We start from the raw sequence: 27,900 nt of genomic DNA on the forward strand, positions 1-27,900 counted from the left end.
ATACACTTGAAGTGAATTACTTCCTACCACGAGCGCACAAATATTTCTCATAACAAAATCATCTGTTCCCTTGTGCCTCAGTTCATGTGCCTATCCGGGTACTTACACGCTGTCCAATCAGAATCGAGCAGTAACATGGGCATAACAAGCTTTTCCTGTGTATTTATCAAAACGCACTCTTATTTTAACTGGTCATTTTGTATCGTGGTCAAGGTTAATCGAGAACCTAATCTAACCAACCTAATTTGTGATGTTATCACTGAAAGAAAAGTGCGGGGCTGCGCGAGCACACCGCAGAAACGTGATGTGTGCGGGAGAATCTGACCAATCAGCTGCGTAGGTGCCGATTTGCGTCAACGAGTGGGTGGAGTCGACTAATGGCTGACGGTTCATGGGGTGAATTAAAATTGTCATCCAACTAAAGGACAACAATCGTGTGAACATTCGTGTCTAGTCGACGCTCGTGTTGTTATATGGACAGAGAATGTACGCGTACATATGGATATAATCTGAAAACACATTTATTTAACGTTTTAGGAAGAAGTTGAACGGCTGTTGTTTTTTCTGTCTTCGCGTGTCCATGTTGACGTTCGCGTGCTTTCTTTGTTAGGATTTTCCTATGCTTGTTTTTATATGTTACAGTAGTGTTGTGTGTTTTGTCATATTTTGAACACACTCTAAATTTGCTGAGGCACGCGCGTCGTGTCAATCACAGGGTGTGTAAAGCAACTATATGAATTTTCGCTGTGTGATTCAACAGTTACAGGCGCAAAGATCCAGCTTCAACATGGGAAAAGTTTTTCTTGAGCAAGGCTGAAGAAGACGTCACCGGATCTACATTTTTTACCTGAATTGGGAAGTCTGGGTTTGCAAGTTTGGGAGTTGCTGGAGCATTCGTGATCTCACAAGGGACTGCAATACATTTGGAGCAACAATGGTGGTCAATACGATTCACTGGTTCAGAAAGGGCTTAAGGCTCCACGATAACCCATCACTGAGGGACTCTATAATAGGAGCTGATACACTGAGATGCGTTTACATACTGGACCCCTGGTTTGCAGGATCGTCCAACGTGGGAATCAGCAGATGGAGGTGAGTTTCATTTGGCTCAGACAGAGGACAGAGGGGCTCAGACATCAGCACTTATGATAAGCCAAGCTGTCTGTACTTGTGTTTATACTACAGTACTTGCATGTTATAACCAGTAAGTAATCCAGCAGTAACTAGTATATTTTCACTTTCATTATTAACTATTCATTGGGGACTAGTAATTTAAATGACAAGTGTCTGTTAAATTAGTCACAAGTCCTTTGCTAGTAACGTTACTAGGCACCAATATTATCAATATTAGCTATTGAATTCTATTGCATTCTATGATTCATATAATAACTATTCACTTCAGACTAGTATGTATTCCCGTTGTTGGTGGTACATATTCCAGTATTACTAGTAATTACTCATAAGGTACTAATATGTATTACAAGTACTGTATACTAGTATCCATGCCTTGTAAAAATGTATTCAAATGAGCACTAGTAAAGTAGAATAGTTACTTGGGACTATAAATAAGTAAAAACTTAAAGGTGTCCTCGAATGAAAAATTTAATTTATCTTGGCATTGTTAAATAACAAGAGTTCAGTACATGGAAATGACATACAGTGAGTCTCAAACTCCATTGTTTCCTCCTTTTTATATAAATCTCATTTGTTTAAAAGACCTCTGAAGAACAGGCGAATCTCAACATAACACCGACTGTTACGTAACAGTCGGGGTGTACGCCCCCAATATTTGCATATGCCAGCCCACGTTTCCAACATTATAAAAGGCATTAGACAAGGGCAGCCAGTATTAACGTCTGGATCTGTGCACAACCAAATCATCAGACTAGGTAAGCAAGCAAGAACAATAGCGAAAAATGGCAGATGGAGCAATAATAACTGACATGATCCATGATAACATGATATTTTTAGTGATATTTGTAAACTGTCTTTCTAAATGTTTCGTTAGCATGTTGCTAATGTACTGTTAAATGTGGTTAAAGTTACCATCGGTTATTACTAGGGCTGGGCGATATATCGCATGCGATTCTCATGTGCATTTCGTCAGTAAAGCCGGTTCCCTGATTACCGCTAAATTGCCATCACCTGCTTTCAAATGGAGCGCCTTTTAATAGACAGAGCCGTAGTTCACGGACAAGCCACGCAAAATCGGGTTCATTATTGAAGTCGATTCATGTTCGATACTGAACGCGATTTTGCGTGGCTTGTCCGTGAACTACGGCTCTGTCTATTAAAAGGCGCTCCATTTGAAAGCAGGTGATGGCATTTGGTAATCAGGGAACCGGCTTTACTGACGAAATGCGCGTGAGAATCGCATGCGATATATCTCCCAGCCCTAGTTATTACTGTATTCACGGAGACAAGAGAGCCGTCGTTATTTTCATTTTTAAACACTTGCAGTCTGTATAATGCATAAACACAACTTCATTCTTTATAAATCTCTACAACAGAGTAGCATTAGCCGTTAGCCACGGAGCACTATCAAACTCATTCAAAATCAGAAGTAAACAATATAACAGTATACAATACTCACATAATCCGATGCATGCATGCCGCATGCATGACAAACACTTTGTAAAGATCCATTTTGAGAGTTATATTAGCTGTGTAAACTTTGTTAAGGCACTGTTCAAGGCAAGCGCGAGCTCTGTGGGCATGGACCACGGAATTTAAAGGGGCCACAGCATAAAATCGGCGCGTTTATAATGATGCCCCAAAAAAGGCAGTTAAAAAAATTAATTAAAAAAAATCTATGGGGTATTTTGATCTGAAACTTCACAGACACATTCAGGGGACACCTTAGACTTATATAACATCTTTTAAAAACATAATCTAGGGCACCTTTAAGTGGAAGTGAAACTGAAATAAAGTGAAACTGTATAAAGATACAAGTCACTATTGGATTACTAGCACTACTATTAACAAAATATAGATACTAGTTAATTTTATGGAATAGATGTTAAAACATTAGTGATGATGATATTTGCATGTTTTTTTGTTATGTTTTTTTAAATGTGTAAAAAGTCCGGATGAGATGAGCTGAATTGAGGGCAGGTCTGCATTTGAATGGTGAAAATGATCTCCCATGATCTCTTTTACCTGTCTTTTTGTTTCACAGGTTAAAAATGAAAAGCTCAGTATCTAGCAGAGTTTCTGTAAGCTTTTCTGTGCTGTGTAATGACAAAGTTTGTGTTTATAACTTAAAATTGCCAATTTTATTTTATTCTCCTTTTAAACTCTCTTAGCTGTAAGACCAGCTTACTTTTAAATAAAAAAATTAACTTGTCAGCCATGAGTAGCCCTATTTTAAGTAGTTATTTTAAAAACCATTAAATTAAGTTTAGGTTGGTCTAGGTAAGTTTTGAGTAAGTTCATTCTATAAGGATTAATAGAGTAAATTCTGACTATTGCAATAAGAAACTTCTATTGTTATGGCCTGTTGTTAGTGCTGGACGGATGTAGTGTGTGGTGGGACATCCTTGTGGGATGCTTCCTCATAGCAGAGTTCTGATGTAACATACAGCTCAGCCACCTCTCCTCTCCCTCTGATGCAGGACGGGGGGAAGTAGGTCAGTGTGTCAGTAGAGATGCTATTACCTCATTCCCCTTTCAGCACTGACGTACTTGTCCTCTTCTTTCAAACAGTCTCTCACCTACAGTGTGGCACCACTCCTCTTTATGGTCGCTAAACTATAAAATTATAACCCACGCAAAGGCAGGTCACGTGTAGGTTGTCACACTCTTTTGTACTGTGCCATCTTTACAATGCAAAGGCAGCACAGAAACTGCATCTGAAGTGATAATTTATGCAGAAGTATAATTTCAGTTTAAATGTTTAAAGGTGCCCTAGAACTTCTTTTTAAAAGATGTAATATAAGTCTAAGGTGTCCCCTGAATGTGTCTGTGAAGTTTCAGCTCAAAGTACCCCATAGTTTTTTTTTAATTCATTTTTTTAAATGCCTATTTTGAGGCATCATTAACTATGCACCGATATATAGGTTGCGGCCCCTTTAATTCTCGTGCTCCCCCCTCCCCCTGAGCTCGCGCTTGCCTTGAACAGCATAAACACAGTTTACACAGCTAATATAACCCTCAAAATGGATTTTTACAAGATGTTCGTCATACATACTGCATGCATCGGATCATGTATAGTACTTATTTGGATGTATCACATTTGATTCTGAATGAGTTCGATAGTGCTCCGTGGCTAAAGCTAACATTACACACTGTTGGAGAGATTTATAAAGAATGAAGTTGTGTTTATGCATTATACAGACTGCAAGTGTTTAAAAATGAAAATAGCGATGGCTCTCTTGTCTCCGTGAATACAGTAAGAAACGATGGTAACTTTAAACACATTTAAGAGTACATTAGCAACATGCTAACGAAACATTTAGAAAGACAATTCACAAATATCACTAAAAATATCATGTTATCATGGATCATGTCAGTTATTATTGCTCCATCTGCCATTTTTCGCTATTGTTCTTGCTTGCTCACCTAGTCTGATGATTCAGCTGTGCACATCCAGACGTTCTGCCCTTGTCTAATGGCTTGATCATGAGCTGGCATATGCAAATATTGGGGGCGTACACCCCGACTGTTACGTAACAGTCGGTGTTATGTTGAGATTCGCCTGTTCTTCGGAGGTCTTTTAAACAAATGAGATTTATATAAGAAGGAGGAAACAATGGAGTTTGAAACTCGGTGTATGTCTTTTCCATGTACTGAACTCTTGTTATTCAACTATACCAATATAAATTCAATATTTAATTCTAGGGCACCTTTAATGTAAATATTAAATCTGAAACTATAAACTCTTAATTATTAAATGCATGCCCTGTCATAACAACCACAGGTTTTCAGAATAGATTTCAATATGGTGAAATGTTTATAAATCTGTAAAGTACTGATCAATTTTTTAAAACCTATTTAGTAAACTCTTAAGGGACTGTTAAAAAAAAAATACACTATATCTAGTGCTCAATTATTTAGCATTCTTTGTTAATATTAACACAAAACTATGCAAAGCCCCCAAAAAGAGCACCATGAGAAATGTCCTCTCACCGTCTGCTGCGGGAAACTCCACGTCATTTCTTAAAAGCGCGCACTGCAAAACAACAATTTCCATCATGTTGGATTCATTCAATATTCTCTTTGTTTGGAATTACTCAATAAGAAAAGATAAATCCTTAACGACAAAATTGAGTAGATTTTGTTGCAGACAATTTTAATTAATTTTAACACAAATCCAAAAAACAAGAAATTCATTTTTTAAAGTTTACATATTAAATTTCATGAAATCTACAAACCCACAGAATGACTTTTTACCGTGAAGACTGTGTATAAATTTGAATGATTTTAAATGATTTAATTCTACAGAATTGTACAGTACCAATCAAAAGTTTATGGTCGGTAAGATTTTTTTCTGTTATGCTCACCAAGGCTACATTTATTTGATCCAAAATACAGTAAAAAATAGTAATATTGTGAAATATTATAACAATTTAAAATAACTTGTAATTTATTCCTGTGATGCAAATCTGAATTTTCAGCAGCCATTACTCTAGTCTTCAATGTCACATGATCCTTCAGAAATCAATATGCTGATTTAGTGCTCAAGAAACATTTCTTATAATCAAAAAAAAAAAAACATGATATTTGGGGAAACTGTGATTTTATTATTTTTTTCATCATTCTTTGATAAATAGAAAGTTCAAAAGAACAGTATTTTTGAAATAGAAATCTTTTGTAACAAATATTTTTACTGTTGATCAATTTAATGCATACTTGCTGTTGCTGAATTAAACTGTAAATTTCTTTTAAAAAAATGAATGAATAAATAAATAAAAAACTTACTGAACCCAAACTTTTAAACAGTAATGTATGCCTTTTTTTTTTAAAAAGGTAAAATTTGTGCCGAAAAACACAGAACATTTGCTGGTGTAGCATTCTTCCGGTTTCATTTAATGCTGGCTTTTGTAGCACAAGCCAAAATGTGTTTTCATATGCAGATGAAATTGAAATGGCCTTGACCTGGAGGCTGGGACGTGCTGTAAAGGATCAGACGTTTCGAAGAAAGGTTGCAGACAGGCTCAACTGGATGCTACTAATACACAGCCCCACAAGAGGGAACTCTAGTCTGCTGAGCACACAGCTCTAGCTCAGACAGGATTATACCCTTATTACACGCTTATTACATTATAAATTCAGTACTGTGTGTGCAGCCAAAAAGAAAATCATGCATAGTATTTTAAAATGTGTCCAGTGTTAATTTCATGCTTGATTAATTTGTGCAGCAGCAATCCAGGTATAAGGTAGAGGTTTTTATCTGGGTCATTCAACAAAACAGTGACTGTTAAAATAAGCTGAAACAACTGAAAACCCCACAGTCTGGAAAACCTGGATAAATGAGGTAGACTCATTTAAGGAGTGCAGTTAAAATTTCAAGTATTTTATAAAGAATATATTTTTCCAGTTATGCCAAGCTCTGAAATATTTTACTGGGTAGAAATTGAGAGAGTAAAAATTATTTTAAAAATCTTATCCTTAATCCTCATCCAGTAAATCACGAACACCACAGAAAAGTCATGCAAATTCATTGGTTAAAAAGAGTGGGATCCCTAAAGATCATTCAGCTCTTAACAGAATCTAGGAGCACCCATAGATTAAGTTTCGGAAAAAAAACTTGAGTTATGGGGCCTTTGCATGTTGTTGTGGACAATGAGGGGCTTTTGGTACTAAAAAGCTTGAGTAATAACACTAGTGTACCATACTGAGAAGCAAAGTTTATTTCTGCATAGCTTATTTAAGAAATATTAGGCATTACACTAGTATTCCATTCTAAACACAGCCAATGTGAAACAGAATGTAAGTAGTTTGATTTTCATACCGATAGTTTGTTAGTGCCCTCTGCTGGACTCTTGCTTTGACTGCAAGGCGGTCAGAAAAATTCCTCTGCTGTTGCTGCAAGAAATTAAAATGAATGTCCATCTAAAGTATTGTTTTATTTGCTCATCACTGACTGTTGAGATTAAATGTTGAAGGATTATTCTTTGTGTTACAGGTTTTTGCTGCAGTGTCTTGAGGACTTGGACGCCAGCCTTCGCAAACTAAACTCTCGCCTCTTTGTCATCAGGGGACAACCCACAGATGTCTTTCCAAGACTATTCAAGGTCAGCGAACAGACTGCCTAGAGACTAGTCAACTGTTTTCTTTAAAGCCGTGCTCTGTGTGTTTATCTGTGCCACTTATTTGATTCGCTTCTCCCTCTCTTTTTTTTTCTGCATAGGAGTGGAAAATCAACCGGCTGTCATATGAGTATGACTCCGAGCCCTTCGGGAAGGATCGTGATGCAGCCATTAAGAAGCTGGCCACTGAGGCAGGGGTGGAAGTCTTTGTCAGGATCTCCCACACACTCTATGATCTGGACAAGTGAGTGTATCTGTAATCATTGCCATATGCCCATATGACTCCCACATAGCTGCCAGCAGTCCTGTGGGAAGTTGTTACTCATCATGCCTGATATTTAACTTTTTATTGAGAATGTCATGTATTGAGAGATCACACAGATGCAGAGTTATATGAATCTGTCATTTGAATGTCAAAAAGTGCTTAAAATAGAAAATATTCTAATACTAAAATAAAAAAATACAGAATGCAGACAAACCACAATATGAATATACATCGTCAAGCCAGCCACAATAAAAATATTGGTGTATGATGTATATAAATTATTTGACAAAAAGTAAGAAATTTAAAATAAATATGAAAATTTAAAATATTAAAATGTAATAACGTTATATAATATTAAATTATTAGAATCTTATTGATAATATAACACTATTTAAGTACTTTTATTCATTACATATCTTCAGTTTTGTACTTTTTTGTAATATAATACAAAAAAATATGAAAACTACCATTTAAATTGTTATATTAAAGGATTAGTCCACTTTTAAATACACTTTTCCTGATAAATTTACTCACCCCCATGTCATCCAAGATGTTCATGTCTTTCTTCGTCAGTCGAAAAGAAATGAAGGTTTTTGAGGAAAACATTCCTGGATTATTCTCCTTACAGTGGTTTTCAATGGCTACCAACAGATTGAAGGTCAAAATGACAGTTTCAGTGCAGCTTCAAGGGCTTTAAACGATACCAGATGAGTAATAAGGGTCTTATCTAGCGAATCGATCGGTAATTTCAAAAAAAAATAAAACTGTTTATGCTTTATAAACAAAATATTGCATTGAACATACTTTCCGCTTCCGCATTCTTCATAACGCTTACGCTGAATGTTCTACGCCTTCCCTATTCTACTTACGGAACGAACGCGGCGCCAGTTTCGCTTTTTTCCGTAACTTGAATAGGGAAGGCGTAGGACATTCAGCGTAAGCGTTATGAAGAATGCGGAAGCGGAAAGTACGTTCAATGCGATATTTTGTATATAAAGCATAAACGGTCGTATTTTTTTCGAAAATGACCGATCGATTCGCTAGATAAGACCCTTATTACTCATCTGGAATAGTTTAAAGCCCTTGAAGCTGCACTGAAACTGTAATTTTGACCTTCAATCTGTTGGTAGCCATTGAAATCCACTGTAAGGAGAATAATCCTGGAATGTTTTCCTCAAAAACCTTCATTTCTTTTCGACTGACGAAAGAAAGACATGAACATCTTGGATGACATGGGGATGAGTAAATTTATCAGGAAAAGTGTATTTAAAAGTGGACTAATCCTTTAAGGAAATTCTTATAATATTGATTATTAAATTTCACTTTTGTTGTTTGTTTCATATTTAAGTTTCAATTTCTGAATTTATGTTTACAGTAATACTAGATATTGAGGTTTGAGACCTAAAAAAATTGTGGTGAATAAATTGCATGCTTCACCATTAATTTGTATCTTACAGTTGTTCATTTGTTTGTTATATTGCCTGTAACTTTTTTTTTATTTAAGCAGGATTTAATCAAAGTTTTAATGTAATTTTATATATATAATTTTGCTTGCGTGTTCAAAAGCATGGCAGCTTTTGCTGTATTATTCAGAATCATGCAACTACTTTTTATTTGCTTTAAATTTTGATATCATGACAACACTAAAATCCGATCATATTGTTTATATATCCTAATCTCTGACTCATGTGTTCTCTCTATGTCTCTAGGATTATAGAGTTAAATGGAGGACAGTCTCCTCTCACCTATAAACGATTTCAGACGCTCATCAGCAGAATGGATCCTGTGGAAATACCAGCGGAGACCATCACGGCTGAAGTCATGGGCAAATGCACAACACCCGTCAATGAAGACCACGACGACAAGTTTGGCGTACCCTCACTGGAGGAGCTCGGTGAGACTCCTGTGTTCCTTAACTTTGCATATGTGTACATGTGTCTGTTGCGGATGAGATTTTGAATCAGTATATGTGGCTTCAGGATTTGAAACCGAGGGGCTGTCATCAGCTGTGTGGCCTGGTGGAGAGACTGAAGCTCTGACTCGATTAGAGAGACACCTGGAGAGGAAGGTAAACATCGACTCTGTTACATTGTCTTACAGTTATGTATTTTTGCTTTGTATTACGCCATGTTCATTATAATGATCATTAACTAAAAATGAATGGAAACGCGTCTTTCGTATGAAATTAAATAACAAGTAGTACTTTAGGTATCTTGTTCATCATACTTACTTTCTTATGAAAGTAACAGAACTTTAATTTCATCCTGTTTATTAGCAACAAAGTGCATGAGCGCATGATCATGCGATATCTGCCTTTGATCTCATAGCTGTCTGATCCACTACTAGAAGAGACAGCTGTCCATCTTTGAATGCATTTGTTTCACGTGTTTGTTGTCTCCTGATCAGAACCCAAAATAGATACATTTTAAGCCTGCTTTTTAAAAAAAGAACGGAAATGATGGCAGGATGGTGGTTAGTATGCGCCAACAGCAGTAAACTCTGTATATTCGTGCAGTGTGCACATGTCAAAAGATCAATTTTATTTTGAGGCTTGTGACATAAACACTCAAATCAACCCAATCACTTTATTGAACATTTATGTAAACACTATGTTCAGGTTCATCAGTTGGAATGATTTGAAACATTGAAACAAAAAGTGTCCATGTAAATGTAACTATTGATAATTATAAAAAAAAAAATGTTTTGAGCACTAAATCAGCATATCAGCTTGATTTCTGAAGGATCATGTAACACTGAAGACTGGAGTATTATGCTGAAAATTCAGCTTTGCCATCAAAAGAATAAATTAGTTAAAAAAAAATATTTCATAATGATTTTACTTAAAGGTTCACAATATTATGTGATTTATTGTAGCATATGAGATTTCTTTCAAAAACATAAAATCATACTAACACCAATAGTGAATATAAGGTTGTGTATGAAATACTTTCTAATGTGTGTGTTTTTTGTTTTTTTTTTTCCCCAGGCTTGGGTGGCTAATTTCGAGCGTCCCAGAATGAATGCTAATTCCTTGCTGGCCAGCCCCACAGGCCTGAGTCCTTACCTCCGGTTTGGCTGCCTCTCCTGCAGACTTTTCTATTTCAAACTCACAGACCTCTACAGAAAGGTAAAGAGTACAACACTGTCTTACTCTGACATTTAAGGCACTATTCATCATTGTGATAATTGATTGTAAGGTCATAAGTGGCTGACAAGTTATTCTCATCCTTGTTTTTCTCTGGCTTTTCGATCGCAGGTCAAGAAGAACAGCGTCCCACCACTGTCCCTTTACGGTCAGCTGCTCTGGCGTGAGTTCTTCTACACGGCTGCCACTAACAACCCACACTTCGACAAAATGGAGTTCAATCCCATCTGCGTGCAGATCCCGTGGGACAGGAATCCCGAAGCTCTAGCAAAGTGGGCAGAGGGCCGGACTGGTTTCCCATGGATTGATGCCATAATGACCCAGTTAAGGCAGGAGGGATGGATCCACCATCTGGCCAGGCACGCTGTTGCTTGCTTCCTCACACGTGGAGACCTGTGGATCAGTTGGGAAGAGGGCATGAAGGTACTGCCATCAGTAGCTATGTTTCAATCCAAAGTTGGGTGCAAAATTGGAATATCGTATTAAAAAAATGTGTGCTTTATGTGAAATCATAAAATCTTACACTCTAGAATCTATATTGATATTATGTTTGTTTTCAAAGGTGTTTGAAGAGTTGTTGCTGGATGCAGACTGGAGCGTCAACGCAGGAAGCTGGATGTGGCTTTCATGCAGCTCATTCTTCCAGCAGTTCTTTCACTGTTACTGTCCGGTGAGCTTCGGTCGACGTACCGACCCTAATGGAGACTATATAAGGTGCCACTCTTAACTCTTGCTTACTTTTATTAATATTTAGTTCACTTTAAATTACCAGTTTGGTTAAATATTTTCAAAATTGAAATTATTATCTTTGAAAGTTGTTTTTTTTATTTTTTTTTTTATTATTATTATTATTACAGGCGCTATTTGCCCATATTGAGGGGCTTCCCTGCCAAATTCATCTATGACCCTTGGAATGCCCCAGAAAGTGTTCAGAAGGTCGCTAAGTGCGTAATTGGAGTGCACTACCCCAAACCCATGGTTAATCACGCTGAGGCCAGCAGGATAAACATCGAGCGAATGAAGCAGATTTACCAGCAGCTGTCCTGCTATCGGGGCCTTGGTAAGAAAACTCTTAAAAATCAGGTTTAACTATTAAAATTGTACTTTTACATGAGAGTCCATTTGTTGGATCGATTTGTCAAATTAAATGCTGCTGTTTAGCTGTGAGATCTTAGGTTTTAATGGATCTTCTCGTTATGCTTGTCAGGGCTCCTTGCAACTGTTCCATCCAACACAGCCAACAAGTGGAGATGGTAATGGAGCAGCTCCTTCTTCAGCAGACAACACACAGGAGAACACTCACATTACAGGTATGACAACATGCACATTGTCATGCATCTTATATTTCATCTCTGTACATGTCTGATATTGCACTCTTCAAATAAAGGTTCTGTATTGGCATTGATGGTTCCATGAAGAACCTTTAACATCCATGGGATCTTTCCAACTGTTCACTGAAAGGTTCTTTGGGGAACCTAAAATTGTTCTTCTATGGCATTGCTGGGGCATTGCCCCTTTTGGAACCTTTGTTTTTAAGAATGTGCTGACAGCTTTTGCTCTAATTTAGGTTCTTAGGTTTTGCTTCACCTGAACCCCACAGACTTAAAGTATTTTCTTGAAGTACACCCTGAGATTTTAAGTTAATATTTCAAAAATATAAATTAGGGGTTAAGCGGATCGTAGTTGATCCGTGATTCCTTACGGACCAGGCCCTAAGCACGTTATTCATTTTAAACCATTTAAGCGCAAGAAGAGGTGAAAGAGAACTCCGTTCTATTCAAATTACTCTTAATTCCTCTTTCACATCTCCTTGCGCTTGAACGGACACATTCACACACGTTTGTCAAAATACCCGTCTCAGCAAGTATTCTCGTAAACACAGCAGCACGGTTATGTCTTAAGTGAACGTAAATAGTTGAGGATGTGTATCATTATATTGGATCCGTGCATTAGGTCGCCTAATAAACCTACTGCTGTCTGTGTCGTTAATGTTAATCAAACTACAAAACAGCTTTAACTAAGATTTATCTATATTTCATTTATACAGTGAACACTAAAGTGTTATTTTACATTTACGCTTAGTTATTACATTTCTGTACCTGAATACTACAGTTAGACCTTACTTTATTTGCAATTTTGTTATATTGTATTGTATCTATGGTTGTAATTAATGTATTTTTAATGTACCCCTGTTTTTGCGAAAACCTGCTCAAGTTTTGTAATATTGTGCACTTTTATTCATTATGTGTATTATTGGCAGTTTGTATAATTCCAGTCACATTTGTGTTGTTGAAATATTTACCCTTTATTTAACAGTGCACCTATCACCAGCAAGTTTTCAGCCAGAGTTCCCAACTTTCACAGTGTCATGTGATCAACAGCCTGTCAACAGTGTGCAGCCACATCCAGGTGTGTATTGACACAGATGCTTGGATTTTGCAATAAATAAATGCTGCTTACATGTGAAGTGTGAACCAGTCCTTAGGCTGCTTGAATACAATAGCATGTCTTTCTTTCTAAACCAGGGTACTCAGGTGGTGGTATGGTTGGACAAGTTTACAAACAATCACAAAGAGGTGAGTTTTGTCCAAACCGTCTCAGAGGACTCAGATTTTTCATATCAAGCTGTTTTGAACCACAATGCAGCTTTGTCTCACTGTGGCATAAAATTTAATTGAATGACTCCATACTGTGTTCTTTGCTGTTCTCAATGACAGACTTGTTTAAACACAAACATCTTCCATTGAAAAGAATGGCTTACCATGTTTGTGAAGAATTATGTTGATGAAAGCACATACTTTTCAAAATCAGTGCTATTCATCTAAGGACAGTTATACTACTGTTCAAAATTTTTGGGGCGGTAAGATTTTCTAAAAATGTTTTTGAAAGAAGTCTTTTATGCTTACCAATGCAAAAACAATACAGTAAAACCATGATGCTCTTTTTCAGGATCCTTTAAAGAATAGAAAGTGCAAAAGTATTTATTTGAATTTTTTTGTGTCTAAATAAAATCTTAACTGTCACTTGTGATCAAATTAATGCATCCTTACAGAAAAAGTTTTACTTTCTTCAAAAAAAAAAAAAAATTATTACTGACCCCAAACTTTTGAATGCAATTGTGTTTTCCATGCCACTCCAACCATAATGACATAACAAATATAACCTCACATGCTGTTTTTTTCTGTTCAGGAAGTGGGACGATTACTTTGAAGCGTCATAGTGAAGAACGAGTATCAGAACATGCATTGAAGATTCACAGGCATGATAGTAACTAACCACTACAGAAGCAAGGAAATACACACGCCTCTCTTCAGTCTAGTGATGGGACCTGTAGCACAAAGGACAGCATCTCTGCATGCCTGTTATCAACTCCTCCATACTCCATACTTTGCCCTTTATGCTTTGGCATGGTGTCATTCTGCTTGTAGAGCTTGAGTTAGCATTGAGGTCAAGCCTGGTGGCCCAGGAAGCTGTAAACTAAGCCGTTTGAAATGACATAATGTATGTTGTTTCAGCATTTGAGATGTCTTATGTTTTTTGCAAGCTGTATGTTGATAAATTGTGGAGGAAAATGTTTTGTAGTATTTACGCAGTCCAACTGTCATACATCGGTTGCTCTTTTCAAGTCTGTGTATCTGTCTTACCATTTGATGTCCATTTGTGCAATGTTGTCTGATTGTTTTGGCAAGAGCTGTGTTTTAAACAATTCTATATAATATTAAGAGGATTATATTATATAGAGAATAAACAATTGAGAATGTTTCAACTAGTTGCTATTTGGCAAGTCAAAGATTGATCTAAATGTTCAATTTTAATTTATAAATAGACACATTAACATGTCTGTTAAGGTCAGAGCAAAAATCTGTATATTTTGTCAGATTTTTGCTTTTTGTAATGGAGTAACTATATCATTGAGGCCTGTGGTTCTTAAGCACAAGTGGATTTGTTTCAAGACAATTACAGGGAAACAAGGCCTGCTATGTATATGAACGTATACTGTAAGTAATTCAGTTTACAAACCATTGTACATAACTTCTTTCTTGATTATTTACAGACTCACTGTTATATTTTTTATATGAGACAATACTTTTTCTCTTTTTTTGGATTGTTGTAATGTGTTCTTTATAAATCACCATTAAAAGATGATAGACCTGTTAGTAAGTTGCAGTTACTATGTTCATCAGTAGTCACATGTAAAAATAATATTATTGAAAAATGTGAATTTTCTTAACGTTCATTATCAGTGTTGGCTAGTAACTGACCACATGTAATCTTTTTTATGTATCAGATTACTCCCCTAGAAAACACCCTATTACTACATCTTAAAATATAGATATTTAAATTTTAAAATATAGATATACAGTGAAGATACCTGGAAAATTGTTCAAAAGTTTTGCATAGGTAAGATGTTTTTAAAAGAAATCTTTAGTGCTCTCCAAGGCTGCATATTTAGAAATATTATTGTAATTTAAAATAACTTACCTGTATTTTAATGTATTTAATGGTAAAGCTGAATTTTCAGCATCATTACTCCAGTCTTCAGTGTCACATGATCCTTCAGAAATTATTCTAATATGCTGATTTGAAAAAAAAAAAAAACATTTCTTATCAGTGTTGAAAACAGTTCTTCTGCTTAACATTTTTTTCAGTATTCTTTGATAAATAAAAAAAGTTAAAGTAACGCATTTATTTGAAATAAAGAAAAGAAAGAATTCGAATATTAGCAAATAAGTATTAATACGAATTTTGTTTTTTTGTTTTTTTAAATTGTACTTCTGTAACCATTTATTATAATCAGAGCCACTCCCATTGGATTGGTCACATGGTGAACCAAACAGACATTAAGCCCCATAATCTAACTGGGTTTGAGGTCGAGAAGGATGCAAACACCTCATCCAGCCCCATGGACGACGGTAGTTTGTAACATAAACCAGATAAGCTGCTCTTAGTGAAAGTCGTAAATGATGAACATCGAGGGGGAGGAGATGCGCAAACCAATCCGGCTCATCGCGGCTGCCTGCAGTGGTATGGGCATAGGAAAGAACGGACAGCTTCCCTGGAGTCTTCCGTAAGAGATACCCAAATTAAAATAAGTAATTTAATCCATTTGGAATATATGTATTTAGCAAACTATGTTAGACATGAATGAATAATCAGATTAATACATGAACGACGTGACGTGTGACGAAAATTTGAGCGGAACATTCGACGTACACTTTGCTGTCTCACTTTTTCAGCATTAGAGGCACTAATATAATGTACTTTATGTTGTGAAACAAACTAGATAAGCCATATAAACTGTTTTATAACATAAAAAGCCTAGTATGTAAAGAAGCTTATTTTAAAAACATCAAATCTCTGTATCACCTGTCAGAGAGGTCTTGACCTTCTGGACTGTATACAATTGATTTTTAGGTCCTATTTGGTGTCCTATTCTCGGAATATGCCATTGACCTTTAGAACTCTAACTGAATGTCATTGTCAGCAGGTTTTTGAATTAGAGTGGCAACTTTCCCCCCAATGCCCGCCCATTACTGATAAGAGATAACAGCATGCAGACAGATAGCATAGCATATATAGGCAATTAGGATTTTTTTTATTTTTCTGGTATAGAATATTGTGTTGGTATAAGCCTCTTCAGCCTTAAATATTAAATAGGATCAATGCATGCAGGATAGCCTTGGTTCAACTCTGATTTAGGCACACAGACTTTCTTCTTTGACAGCTATAAACACTTCAAAGATATTTGTCATGCAGTTCAAATTGCATTTTGCACACTATGCAGTTATCAAAGTTGCATTAATATTTATCCAAATGGCACACGATATGTCTAATGTGCTCATGTTGTTCACAGAAAAGAATTTCAGTTCTTTCTGGATACAATTACAGCCGTGTCAGCACCTGGTAAGGGTGTATTTAATGTTTGGTTTGATTTATATTCTTCTAATTGACACTGTGATCTTAATTTGTATAGTATGAAGAAAAAAATAAATGAAAAGATTTTGTTCTGGTGCACCTCAGGAAAGAAGAACCTGGTTGTCTGGGGCAGAGTCTCCTGGTTCTCTTGTCCTGAGAGGGTCTTCCCTTTGGCCAATTGCATCAATTTGGTGTTGAGCAGGAAGCTGAAGTAAGCATATTCATTTATAAACAATTTTATGCATCTACACTTCTGTTAAAATGTTTGGGGACGGTAAGAGAAAAAGAAATCAATAGTTTTCTTCAGCAAGGATGCAGTAAATTGATCAAAAGTGAATGATGTATCACAGTTTCCACAAATATATAAAGCATCACAACTTTTTCTACACTGATAATAAGAAATGTTTCTTGAGCAGCAAATCAGCATGATTTCTGAAGGATCACGTGACATTTAAGACTGGAGTAATGATGCTTAAAATTTCAGCTTTGACAGTAATTATTACATTTTAAATATATATTAAAGGGTTAGTTCACCCAAAAATGAAAATTCTGTCATTTATTACTTACCCTCATGCCGTTCCACACCCGTAAGACCTTCGCTAATCTTCAGAACACAAATTAAGATATTTTAGTTGAAATCAGATGGCTCCGTGAGGCCTCCATAGGGAGCAATGGACACTTCCTCTCTCAAAATCCATAAAGGTACTAAAAACATATTTAAATCGGTTCATGTGAGTTCAGTGGTTCAATATTAATATTATAAAACGGCAAGAATATTTTTGGAGCGCCAAAAAAAACTAAATAACGACTTATATAGTGATGGCCGATTTCAAAACACTGCTTCATGAAGCATCGGAGCACAGATGAATCAGTGTGTCGAATCTGCTGTTCGGAGCGCCAAATTCACGTGATTTCAGCCGTTGGCAGTTTGACAAGCGATCTGAATCATGATTCGATACGCTGATTCATTGTGCTCCGATGCTTCCTGAAGCAGTGTTTTGAAATCGGCCATCACTAAATAAGTCGTTATTTTGTTTTATTGGCGCTCCAAAAATATTCTCGTCACTTTATAATATTAATATTGAACCACTGAACTGATTTAAATATGTTTTTAGTACCTTTATGGATCTTGAGAGAGGAAGTGTCCATTGCTCCCTATAGGAGGCCTCACGGAGCTATCGGATTTCAACTAAAATATCTTAATTTGTGTTCTGAAGATTAGCGAAGGTCTTGCGGGTGTGGAACAGCATGAGGGTGAGTAATAAATGACAGAATTTTCATTTTTGGGTGAACTAACCCTTTAAAATAAGTTTTTTAAATTGTAATAATATTTCACAAAATTACTGATTTGACTGTATTTTTCATAAATTAAATGCAGCCTTAGTCAGTTTTTCTTCTTTCAGAAACATTGACTGGCCATCTGACCCCAAACTTTTGAACAGTACCGTATGATTTCTGTTTATTTACTGTACGTCAAGTTTGATTATTTTGCATCACTTCAGTGCAGAGCCTCCACATGCCCACTATCTGTGTAAGGATTTTGGGTCAGTAATTCGCCTGGTTTCTGAGCCTCCTTTATGTCACATTGTGGAGACCGTCTGGGTTTTAGGGGGCCCAGAAGTGTACAAGGTGAGAAGCCTGATTTATGCAATTTACTGTTGTAAATGTTCATTAATACAGTAATCTAGTTTATATTGTAACTGTGTTATTTAGGAAAGTCTTGAGCATCCATGGTGTGACCGCATCTATCTCACAGACATCATGGCCGACTTTGACTGTGATGTGTTTTTCCCAAAGTTTGACCGCAACGTTTTCAGAAAACAAAAAGGGTAGGATTATCCTCTGATTTATTCATTTTGTTTCAAAGATAACACTTATATGCATTGTAATTGGTCTCAGTGCTATTTTATTATCACTGTAATACTATAATAGTTTATTCCGAATCCAGAAATGTATTTTTATGGTATATTTTCTTTATATAAGCTTTCCTGGAGTACCAGATGAAATTCATGAAGAAAATGGTATTAAATTTCAATTTCAAGTCTTCAAGAAAGAAGCTTAAAGCCACGAGGACCGGGAGTCCAGACTGTCAAACATGATGCTGGGTCTGTTTGATGTTTACAGTATTTTACAGCATTTTATTGGTTTTAATACAGTTATGTCAGCTTTGTAGAATCTTAACAATATTGCACAGAAGAACACTTTAACTCAAAGGCTCTTAGCAGCTAACTGGTGCTATTTCATCAATTTTCAAATCACAACCATTTCGAAGCAGCAAGTTCTTCATATAAACCCTACGAAGATCATTTTCCTAATCTTTTTTGCTCAGTTATTACATAAGAAATCACACCACACATGATGTGAAACAGCAGATGGACTCAGACAATGCTGTCAGTGATGAGCAGCACTTCACTCACGATTACACATGCAACAGTTTATGACCACTCACCAGATCCACTGTTACTCATCTCACCGTCACCATGGTGACACAAGTGAATCAAAGGATGGGACACAGTAGGAGGCATATATGGTTTGTGTGTACATACCATCTGCTCTGTGAACTCAGTGCCTTACTGCAGTTAGTATTCTTTTTTTGCTGTATGTGTGTGTGCTTTATAGGCAGTTCTCAGTGATGTGTATTTAACTTTTTTTTTGTTAAATTGAATCTTTGGTGCTATATTAAAGTTCATTTCTAATCCAAATTAAATTTTTAAGTGTGAAACTTTATGACCAAAAATAATGGGATGTTATTTTTTTTATATATATATTGAATAAATGCTGCATGTTCAGTGTACATTGACAGTGAATGACTTTCCCCACTAGATGGAGTCAGCAGCTTGGAGCAAAAAAGGTTTTCAGTGGGGTTAAGATCGGTTAAGATATGTAGTTTGGCCTGGCTGTGTGGCATGGAGTATTGTCCTGTGGGAAAAACAAAAGTCGCAGGTTTGAGTCTCAGTTCCGACTCTCATTACCAACAACTCATTACTCTTGAGCAAGGCATCTAACAAACAGTCGCTCCCTTGGCTACACTTCACATCACTTTAATAAAGTTACCCAACAGCAGCGTAAAAGACTGGTAGAGAGCATGCCAAGACGCATGAAGGCCGTTATAACGTAGTTCGTACGTACGGGAAAAAGGAGGCGGGAACCGGCGAACATTCAACAAAACTTTAATTAAAAATAAACAAAGAACAAAACGAAAGTAATGCCTCGCGGACGTCTGCCGGCCACACAAACATAATAAAACATAAAATAAGGTCCAGGCCTGGTCCTCTCTCGTCCTTCACGGTCGTCGCTCCTCCTTTTATGCTCCCGTATCTCCTCCGTGAGAGACTCAAGGCCGGTGCGCCTCCCAGGTGATGCTCGTTATCACGTGCGTCACCGGCCTCGCGCCGTTCCCTCACGGCTCTCGCCCGCCCTGGTCGCCACAGCTGTGAATCAGGGTTATTCCACCAAATATAGATTTCTGAACTCTTTCTAAGTTAAAAAATTAGTATTGTGTTGTTTGAAATGAATATAAACTTGCTTTCTTTGCCTTATTCAAGGTCTGAAACATGGCATCTTTTTTGTTATTTTGAACAGTTGTCATTTTCTGCAAATAAATGCTCTAAATGTCATATATTTTTATTTGAAATTGGGAAGAAAAGTTGTCAGCAGTATATAGAATTTTTTTTTAAATTCATTTTATTCAAACATTCATATAAATAGTAAATCCGCACGTGTATAGGCTACATGTAGCCTATGTAAATGTAATCATATTTGAACCCCTGGGTGTGTGTGTGTGTGTGTGTATACAGTGCTCAGTGTAAGTGAGTTCACCCCCTTTGAAAAGTAACATTTTAAACTCTCAATGAACTCAAAAACAATTTCCAAAATGTTGGCAAGACTAAGTTTTATATAACATCTGTTTAACTTATAACATGAAAGTAAGGTTAATAATATAACTTAAGAGAACAAACTTTTCAGTTTTACTCAAATTAGGTTGATGCAAAAATGAGTACACCCCACTGAAATTCTCTGGAGCAAAGCTAAATTTTAGACTACAAATGTCTAATTTAACAAGAATTCAACCACAGCTGAGTCTAATTATTCATTACACAGGTGTCCAGCAGACAGCTGACTATAAAAGGGTGTTAAAACCCCTTCCCATTTCATGCTGTCAGCAATGGCACCACATGGAAAAGTCACAAGGCCTGAGAAAAAAAAAAAATTTCTTTACACCAGAAAGATGAAGGCTACAAGAAGATCAACAAAGCTTTACTTATCAGTCAGAATACTGTAGCAAAAGTGGTACAAAAATTTAAAAAAGATGAAACTGCAACCATCTCACAGAGACGTCCAGGTCGTCAAGTTAACACCTCGACAGGAGCGTCTTCTGATGAGAAGGGTTGAAGAAAATCAGCATGCAAGTTTACTGCAGTTATCTAAAGAAGTAAAAAGCCGAACTGGGGTGACTATTTCCCATGACACAATACGGCGTACACCGCAGAGGAATGGCATGCATGGGTGCCGTCCACGAAAAAAGCCTTTCCTAAAGCCCAGGCATAAAAAAGCCCGCCTAGAGTTTGCCAGGGCCCATGCTGACAAAGATGAAGACTACTAGGACTCTATACTCTGGAGTGATGAGACCAAGATAAATGTTTTTGGAACAGATGGCTTCAAAACTGTATGGCGTCACAAAGGTGAGGAATGCAAAGAAAAATGCATGGTGCCTACAGTGAAACATAGTGGTGGCAGTGTCCTTATGTGGGGCTGCATGAGTGCTGCTGGTGTCGAGGAGCTGCATTTCATTGATGGCATCATGAATTTACAGATGTACTGCTCTATACTGAATGAGAAGATGCTACCATCACTCCGTGCCCTTGGTCGTCGTGCACTTTTCCAACATGACAATGATCCTAAACACGCATCTAAGGCCACTGTTGGATTTCTGAAGAAGAACAGGGTGAAAGTGATTCAGTGGCTCCTGATCTGAACCCAATCGAACACCTACGGGGAATTCTAAAGAGACAAGTTGAGCATCACTCTCCATCCAGCATTCAGTCTCTAAAAGAGGTCATTCTTGAAGAATGGAAAAAGATAGATGTTGCAAAATGTTTCCAACTTGTTCATTCCATGCCTAGAAGACTTGGTGCTGTCATTAAAAATCATGGAGGCCATACAAAGTACTAGATGTAGTAGTTTTTGTTGTGGGGTGTACTCATTTTTGCATCACCCTAATTTGAGTAAAACTGAAAAATGTCTAAGTTATATTATTAACCTTACTTTCATGTTATGAGTTAAACAGATGTTATATAAACCTTAGTTTTGTCAACATTTTGGAAATTGTTTTTGTTCATTGAGATATTGTTTAAAATGTTACTTTTCAAAGGGGGTGTACTCATTTACGCTGAGCACTGTGTGTGTGTGTGTGTGTGTGTGTGTATATATATATATATATATAAAGGTTAAACTGACATTTATGTTGGAGTAAAAAATTCTCACCCTTAATATAGGGTGAACAGAGCTAAAACAAGATCCAAAATGGCTACAATGTCATACTAATTTAGGATGAACATAATTTAATTTTACTGAATTCATTTGTTTGGGTTTTTAAATCCACAATGTTCACATTGACATCTATAAAAACGATCTCATGATTACATAAAGCACATTTTTCTGGACACCACTCTGATTAGGAGATCTGAAGAGCAGATTGCACAGAGGACAGCGCTGCGCTTCAGCATGACCTCAGACATGGAATATTTACCACCTTAATATTCCAGCATGCAAAGTCCAGGGCAGGAAATTATAGACTTTAATTGCATGTGTCATCTATTTTCATAATTTCCTTGAGTTATGCCCCATAAAATCAATGTGTAACATTTGCTAATAATACCCACTGCCACATTTCAAATGAAAAAGAGCTATTTATACCCTCGCTTATTAACCTCCGATGTGTTCGGGTATAACTCAAAGTGTCATTTGCAGGATAAAGCAGCCATCCGGTTGGAGCCGTACACTAGGAGTGGACAAAGAATAGAGAACAAAAAAGAGAGACAGAAAATCTGGAGATGTAGAAAAATCAGAACAGCAATAAATATTAATGAAACCTGCCCAAAATGTCATGCATAAATTAATTTAATTTTCAGCTCTAATCAAGCTAAAAAACATTCTTATTTTGATTTCACAGAGGCATTGAGAAACTTGTGAGAAATTAATGGCTTACCATTAAAAGAAATCATGAAGTCCACCACGTAAACAGCAGATGCCAAAAGGCAATATGTAATGTAACTTCATTATAGATACCAGTAAAGTCTTTAGTCTAATCATTAAAAAGCACAAAATTATCTCAAAATGCTGCCCAGAGGCCAAAATATTGGGAAATGCTTTCAAATGAGATTCTGACGGCAGCATACGGGTAAACATTCGTTGATCTGAATATTTATCTGCATAATGCATACCTCTGAGAGGTATTTTATATTGTTCATTATTAGACTTTGATGAGGAATTTCAAAAGCTACATAAATTACTTGGCACAACATGTCTGTATATGACAATACAACTAATGACTCAGTGCCACGATGGCAAAAATGTACATTTATGATGTAGTAAAGGAGAGAAATTACATTTTCTTTGAGCACAATATGGGTTGACATTTATTTGGTAAAGATTCGTCTTCCACAACATAAACAGAACCTTCAATCATTTATCCTTTTCAGCGAATGAATGATCTAAATAAATAAATGTATTCATTCAGAAAACAAAGGAAACTACTGTTAATATTCTGTTTAGCACTAACATGGAAGCCTGTTTCTGACATGAAATAAAAACTGATTTTTTATCTCACAGTTCAGACTTTATTTCTCACAATTTCGTGTTTATATCTGTCAATTCTAACTTTTTTCTCTATCTATAAATTTGGAATTGTGAGAAATAAAGTAAGGATTGTGTGTAAAGTTTGCAATTCTGAAGAAGAAGGTCTGAATTTCGAGATTAAAAAAATTGCAATTCTCAGAAAATTTTTTGCCAGATGTTAGCTCAAAATTGCAAAATATAAACTCGTAATTGTGAGAAATAAAGTCAGAATTATGTCTTATAAACTTGCACACAATTCTATGCAATTCCGAGTTTATATATCATGATTCGCAATCGTTACTTTTTGCTTCTTGGAATTGCTGCAAATAAACTCAGAATTGTATGTTAAAAAACTTGCAATTAGGACTTTTTCATATTTGCGTGTTTTTAAAAACACAATTCTGACTTTACTTTACTTTTTTCATGTTAAAGAGATGTTAAAGGGTTAGTTCACCCAAAAATTAAAATTCTGTCATTAATTACTCACCCTCATGTTGTTCCAAACCCATAAGACCTTCGTTCATATTCGTAACACAAATTAAGATATTTTTGATGAAATCCGTGAGCTATCGATAGACTGCAACACAATTACCACTTTCAGTGCCCAGAAAGGTAGTAAAGACGTCACAAAAATAGTCCATGTGACTGCGGTGGTTCAACCTTAATACTTTTTATGCACAAAAAACAAACAAAAATAATGACAATTTCTTTCTCTTCCATGGCAGTCTCCTACGCAGTTGACATTGTACACACAGTGTAGCTTCCAGGTTCTACATCAGAACGCCAGTTCATCATTGGTGATGAAGATAAACAAAGGTCTTATGGGTTTGGAGCGAAATGAGAGTGAGTAATTAATGACAGAATTTTCATTTTTGGGTGAACTAACCCAAAACTAACTAAAAAACTGCAGCATATAAACTTGGAATTATGTGAAATGAGAATAAAATTTAATCTTCCGTTCGAAGTGGAGCTACTGGGTTAAAAAGTGGCCTCTCTTGCCTAAGACGCAGCTTCCCATTGCTCATCTCAAAGTCCTTTTTGGTGCCATTAAGGACTTCCAGGCTGCCGGTACGTACATCATAACCAAAAGAGCTCAGTTTCTGAATGCGATACTGAACTATCTGTGTTGTCAGTTCTAACACTGTGGGAGTCTCCATGATCTGCTCCATGCTTACTCCAGCAGCGAGGAGGCCTTTGAAGCGTTCAGTTAGTATAGGCACAGAATAGTATAACAAGGCTGGACATTGAAGTACGATCTCCCTGATCTCTGCTTCTGTGCATTCCAGGGTCTCCTGGGAGTAGCTGAGGGTGAGTCTCATGCTTTCAGGGTTCAGCTCAGTAACAAATCCCCTCAGTTTGGAAAGCAGCCGCAAAAGCTCATTGCTGGTGAAGCCCCTGTCGCGCAGGAACGTCAAGTTATCGCGCAAAACCTTGGGGGGCTTCAGGAGCACGTAGGGATTCTGAGTAAGCAGCTTCTGCAACCAGGTCTTCATATTATCCTCCCTCCCACCCAAGTCCAAATAGTCTTCTGCAGGGTCTGGATCATCTCCTCATTTTGCTTAACAGGTCGGCTGAAGCTCTGAGGGGCGCTGGCCATGAGCTTGCTAATAATCCGTTTGTTAAGATGCAATGTCTGGAAATACATGATGTTGGCCTTCTGGTTGTCGTGATCAGCGGACGAGGTGAAAAACGAGGCAGGGAATTTTTCGATGATTCCAACCAGATCCTTCTGGCTGGCGCACACAGACATCCACAGCTTTTTCTGCGCCTCCATTTGCTCAGGTTTGCAGAGGATGGCCTCAGGATGGAGCTCCAAAACACGTGCGATGACAGGCCCACTAGCCCCCATGTCCCTCAGCAGGGCGGCAGTCTCGCTCACGTATAAAGGGCTCTGCCGCAACACCCATCCCTTCAACTTTCGGATCTTACTGATGTCTACGGATAAGTCGTAAAGGGTGTCTATAGCAACCAGGTTCTCTTTGTGAACGATTGAGGAGTAAGGCCTTGAGAGGAGTGAAGGCGTTACTTGAGCCCGCTGGCAGTAGAGACACAACGATGTCGTGACTAATCGCAACATGTTTGCACAATCTACAGGTCTGTGGGTGGGACCGTTGAGTAATTGTGTGCATTGCACGCAAGTGACGTGCCTGAAACAAGTGGAAAAACATTTCAGAAAGTCTCAAACTATTTTAATAAAACACTTCCTCGTTCCTAATTACTCATGCAAAGCTGATATGCACAACCTTTTGAGTTTAATGAACAGAATGAGAATTCAGACACTACAAATCATCTAGCCATAGGATGTTATTTTGAAGATGCACTGCATACACATGCCCTGGTACTCATTTAATTATTGCCAGCCGATATTAACTAGCTTTCTATTTGCCGACACCCACAAGATGTTAATATCACAAAAGAGCCAAGGGTTTCATATCAGAAAACTGTGAAGTTACGCAACAACCACTTTTGGTATGCAAACAGAAAAAGTTACATAGTTAGACAGTTCCTTTATAATGAGACCATGACATATTTTGTTTGAAATTGAAAACAAAAACACTAGATACCTTGAGGGACCAGGATATCCCAATAGATTTTGAATGACATTTGAGAGAGGCGAAACTATTAACCCTCATGTTCAGTTTAAGGTCTTTCAGGACTTTAAATAAACTTTTTTCTTTCTTTTTTTGATGCAATCTATGTGCTTGTGTACTCCCAGTTGAGAAAAACTTTGACAAAATAAACTTTTAGAGGATATACTCATAAAATATTTTAGTCTTTGGCTTCTAGAGAAACAGTAGAAAATATCAATGCTTGTACTGAGGGGTGCATCCAAATTTTTGTTCAATAAAATGCGTTCTAAAATGAGAATAACATACTTGAAATGCCCAACATGAAAAATATTTGCAGTCTAAGAGAGTATTTTCATATGTTAAGATTTTCCTTACATACACCCCATCAAAAGTTTGGAATAATTAAGGTTTTTTAATGTTTTTTTAATTAAGTCTCTTTTGCCCACTAAGGCAGCATTTATTTGAAATAGAAATCTTTTGTAACATTATAAATGACTTTACTGTCACTTGTGAATTTAATGTGTCCTTGCTGAATAAAATATTATTTATTTTTTTAATTTACCCCAGACTTTTAAATGTATCAGTTTCCACAAAAATATGAAGCAGCAAAAACTGTGTTCAACACTTAAGATAATAATACATTTTCCAAAATCAGCATATTAGAATGATTTCTGAAGGATCATGTGACACTGAAGACTAGAGTAATGATGCTGAAAATTTCAGAAATAAATTGCATGTTAAAATATACTCAATTAGAAAACAGTTATTTTAAATTGTAATAATATTTCACAATATTGCTGTTTTTACTGTATTTTTAATCAAATAAATACAGCATTGGTGCGACATATGAGACTTATGCAATAAACATTAATAAAATCATTGTAAAAATAAAATAAAAAAACAATATATATTACATTATTATGTAATAATGTATTATAACATACTATATATGGAAAAGGAAAGGAAAACAACAATGTTATTATTATCGTTATGATTATTACACAAGTCAATCTCAACAGAACATGAGGGGAAGGGTGTGTTTTGTTACGAAACATCGTGACATCGAGATAAAGAAACAAACTCCACAGTCTAACAGTGGCTTGCATTTATTATTAGTCGGCAATAATATCACATCTGAAACATTCTCATACAGTAAATCAGACTGATCATTACCTCTGTAGTGACAGCGGTCAAACGTCAGTACAGCGGAAACACGGCACCTCTTGTTCTTGTTGTGACGGTCATGCGGTCTGAGCACAACAAGCGCCACCCTCAGTACAGGAGGAACATTGAAACCTTTTGATTGATAGATTTTGATAAAGCAGAGCAGAAAGAAATATGAATTGACCTTTCACCTCAACTACAAAATAGTCAAAACTGGCACTAATATAATAATATAATATAACATTTAAGAATGGCACCCAAACTATTTCAAGCAACAGATATTTTTAACATCAACCTTTTTGCGACTGTGTGTTTTCAAAACTGAAACGTCGCTTAAAATGGCATCACAGACTGTGAGTTCTATAATCAGCACAGAAAGCAATTTGTTTGAACGGCAGTGGAGAGTGAGTCACAGTTGGAGCTTAATCACAATGCTGGATCATGCCTGCCTACTCAAACTGTTCATTCAGCCCACCCTTGAAGTCTCTACAATCTGGCGACTTACAAAGTGCTTTGCATTCACACGGCCCCCAGAGACTATTAGGTACCTGTACAAAGCACAGGTTAAGACAAAGGATGTTCATTATTTTTATGACTCATTTTTCTCATGTTTAAATCTTTGTCTCTCAGAAAGAAACGTTTTTAAGAAACCATATTAGACATCTCTCAAATGTAATTTTGGGGCTATACTGGTCACACAAATACAAGGTCGACATTAAATGGAAGTTGCGATAGTCTTTACGTCCCTAAAAG

The 27,900-nt window shown here is 36.6% G+C and overlaps 3 protein-coding genes across 3 annotated transcripts; 2 read left to right on the forward strand and 1 right to left on the reverse strand.

Annotated features, from left to right (window-relative positions):
• Window positions 1-308: 308 nt before the first annotated feature.
• On the forward strand, window positions 309-14,817 carry cry1b (cryptochrome circadian regulator 1b). Its single transcript, XM_048169315.1, is given in 14 exon segments — window positions 309-1,092; window positions 7,127-7,235; window positions 7,352-7,494; window positions 9,225-9,409; window positions 9,495-9,583; window positions 10,502-10,642; window positions 10,772-11,083; window positions 11,223-11,374; window positions 11,518-11,720; window positions 11,868-11,902; window positions 11,904-11,970; window positions 12,977-13,069; window positions 13,186-13,236; window positions 13,850-14,817. Coding segments are annotated over 14 exon segments (1,824 nt in total). The 5' UTR covers window positions 309-934; the 3' UTR covers window positions 13,936-14,817.
• Window positions 14,818-15,475: 658 nt separating this feature from the next.
• Window positions 15,476-19,278, forward strand: zgc:153031. The gene is made up of 6 exons (XM_048169397.1): window positions 15,476-15,728; window positions 16,515-16,564; window positions 16,682-16,787; window positions 18,079-18,205; window positions 18,290-18,405; window positions 18,560-19,278. The coding sequence occupies exons 1-6, from the start codon at window positions 15,622-15,624 to the stop codon at window positions 18,636-18,638; spliced, it is 585 nt and encodes a 194-aa protein (XP_048025354.1). The 5' UTR covers window positions 15,476-15,621; the 3' UTR covers window positions 18,639-19,278.
• Window positions 19,279-24,119: 4,841 nt separating this feature from the next.
• mterf2 (mitochondrial transcription termination factor 2) lies at window positions 24,120-27,302 on the reverse strand. The gene is given in 3 exon segments (XM_048168626.1): window positions 24,120-24,938; window positions 24,941-25,560; window positions 27,157-27,302. Coding segments are annotated over 2 exon segments (1,128 nt in total). The 5' UTR covers window positions 25,491-25,560; window positions 27,157-27,302; the 3' UTR covers window positions 24,120-24,360.
• Between the last annotated feature and the right edge of the window lie 598 nt (window positions 27,303-27,900).

Source organism: Megalobrama amblycephala, linkage group LG19 (genome assembly GCF_018812025.1).
Source record: "Megalobrama amblycephala isolate DHTTF-2021 linkage group LG19, ASM1881202v1, whole genome shotgun sequence".
Taxonomy (NCBI): domain Eukaryota; kingdom Metazoa; phylum Chordata; class Actinopteri; order Cypriniformes; family Xenocyprididae; genus Megalobrama; species Megalobrama amblycephala.

What these genes read in the sequence shown, in the direction of transcription:
- zgc:153031 (XM_048169397.1), top strand. Translation starts at nt 15,622, where the DNA reads ATGATGAACATCGAGGGGGAGGAGATGCGCAAACCAATCCGGCTCATC. An exon ending in CAGCTTCCCTGGAGTCTTCC is followed by an intron (nt 15,729 to 16,514) that starts GTAAGAGATACC and finishes TGTTGTTCACAG; the next exon opens with AAAAGAATTTCAGTTCTTTC. An exon ending in GTGTTGAGCAGGAAGCTGAA is followed by an intron (nt 16,788 to 18,078) that starts GTAAGCATATTC and finishes GCATCACTTCAG; the next exon opens with TGCAGAGCCTCCACATGCCC.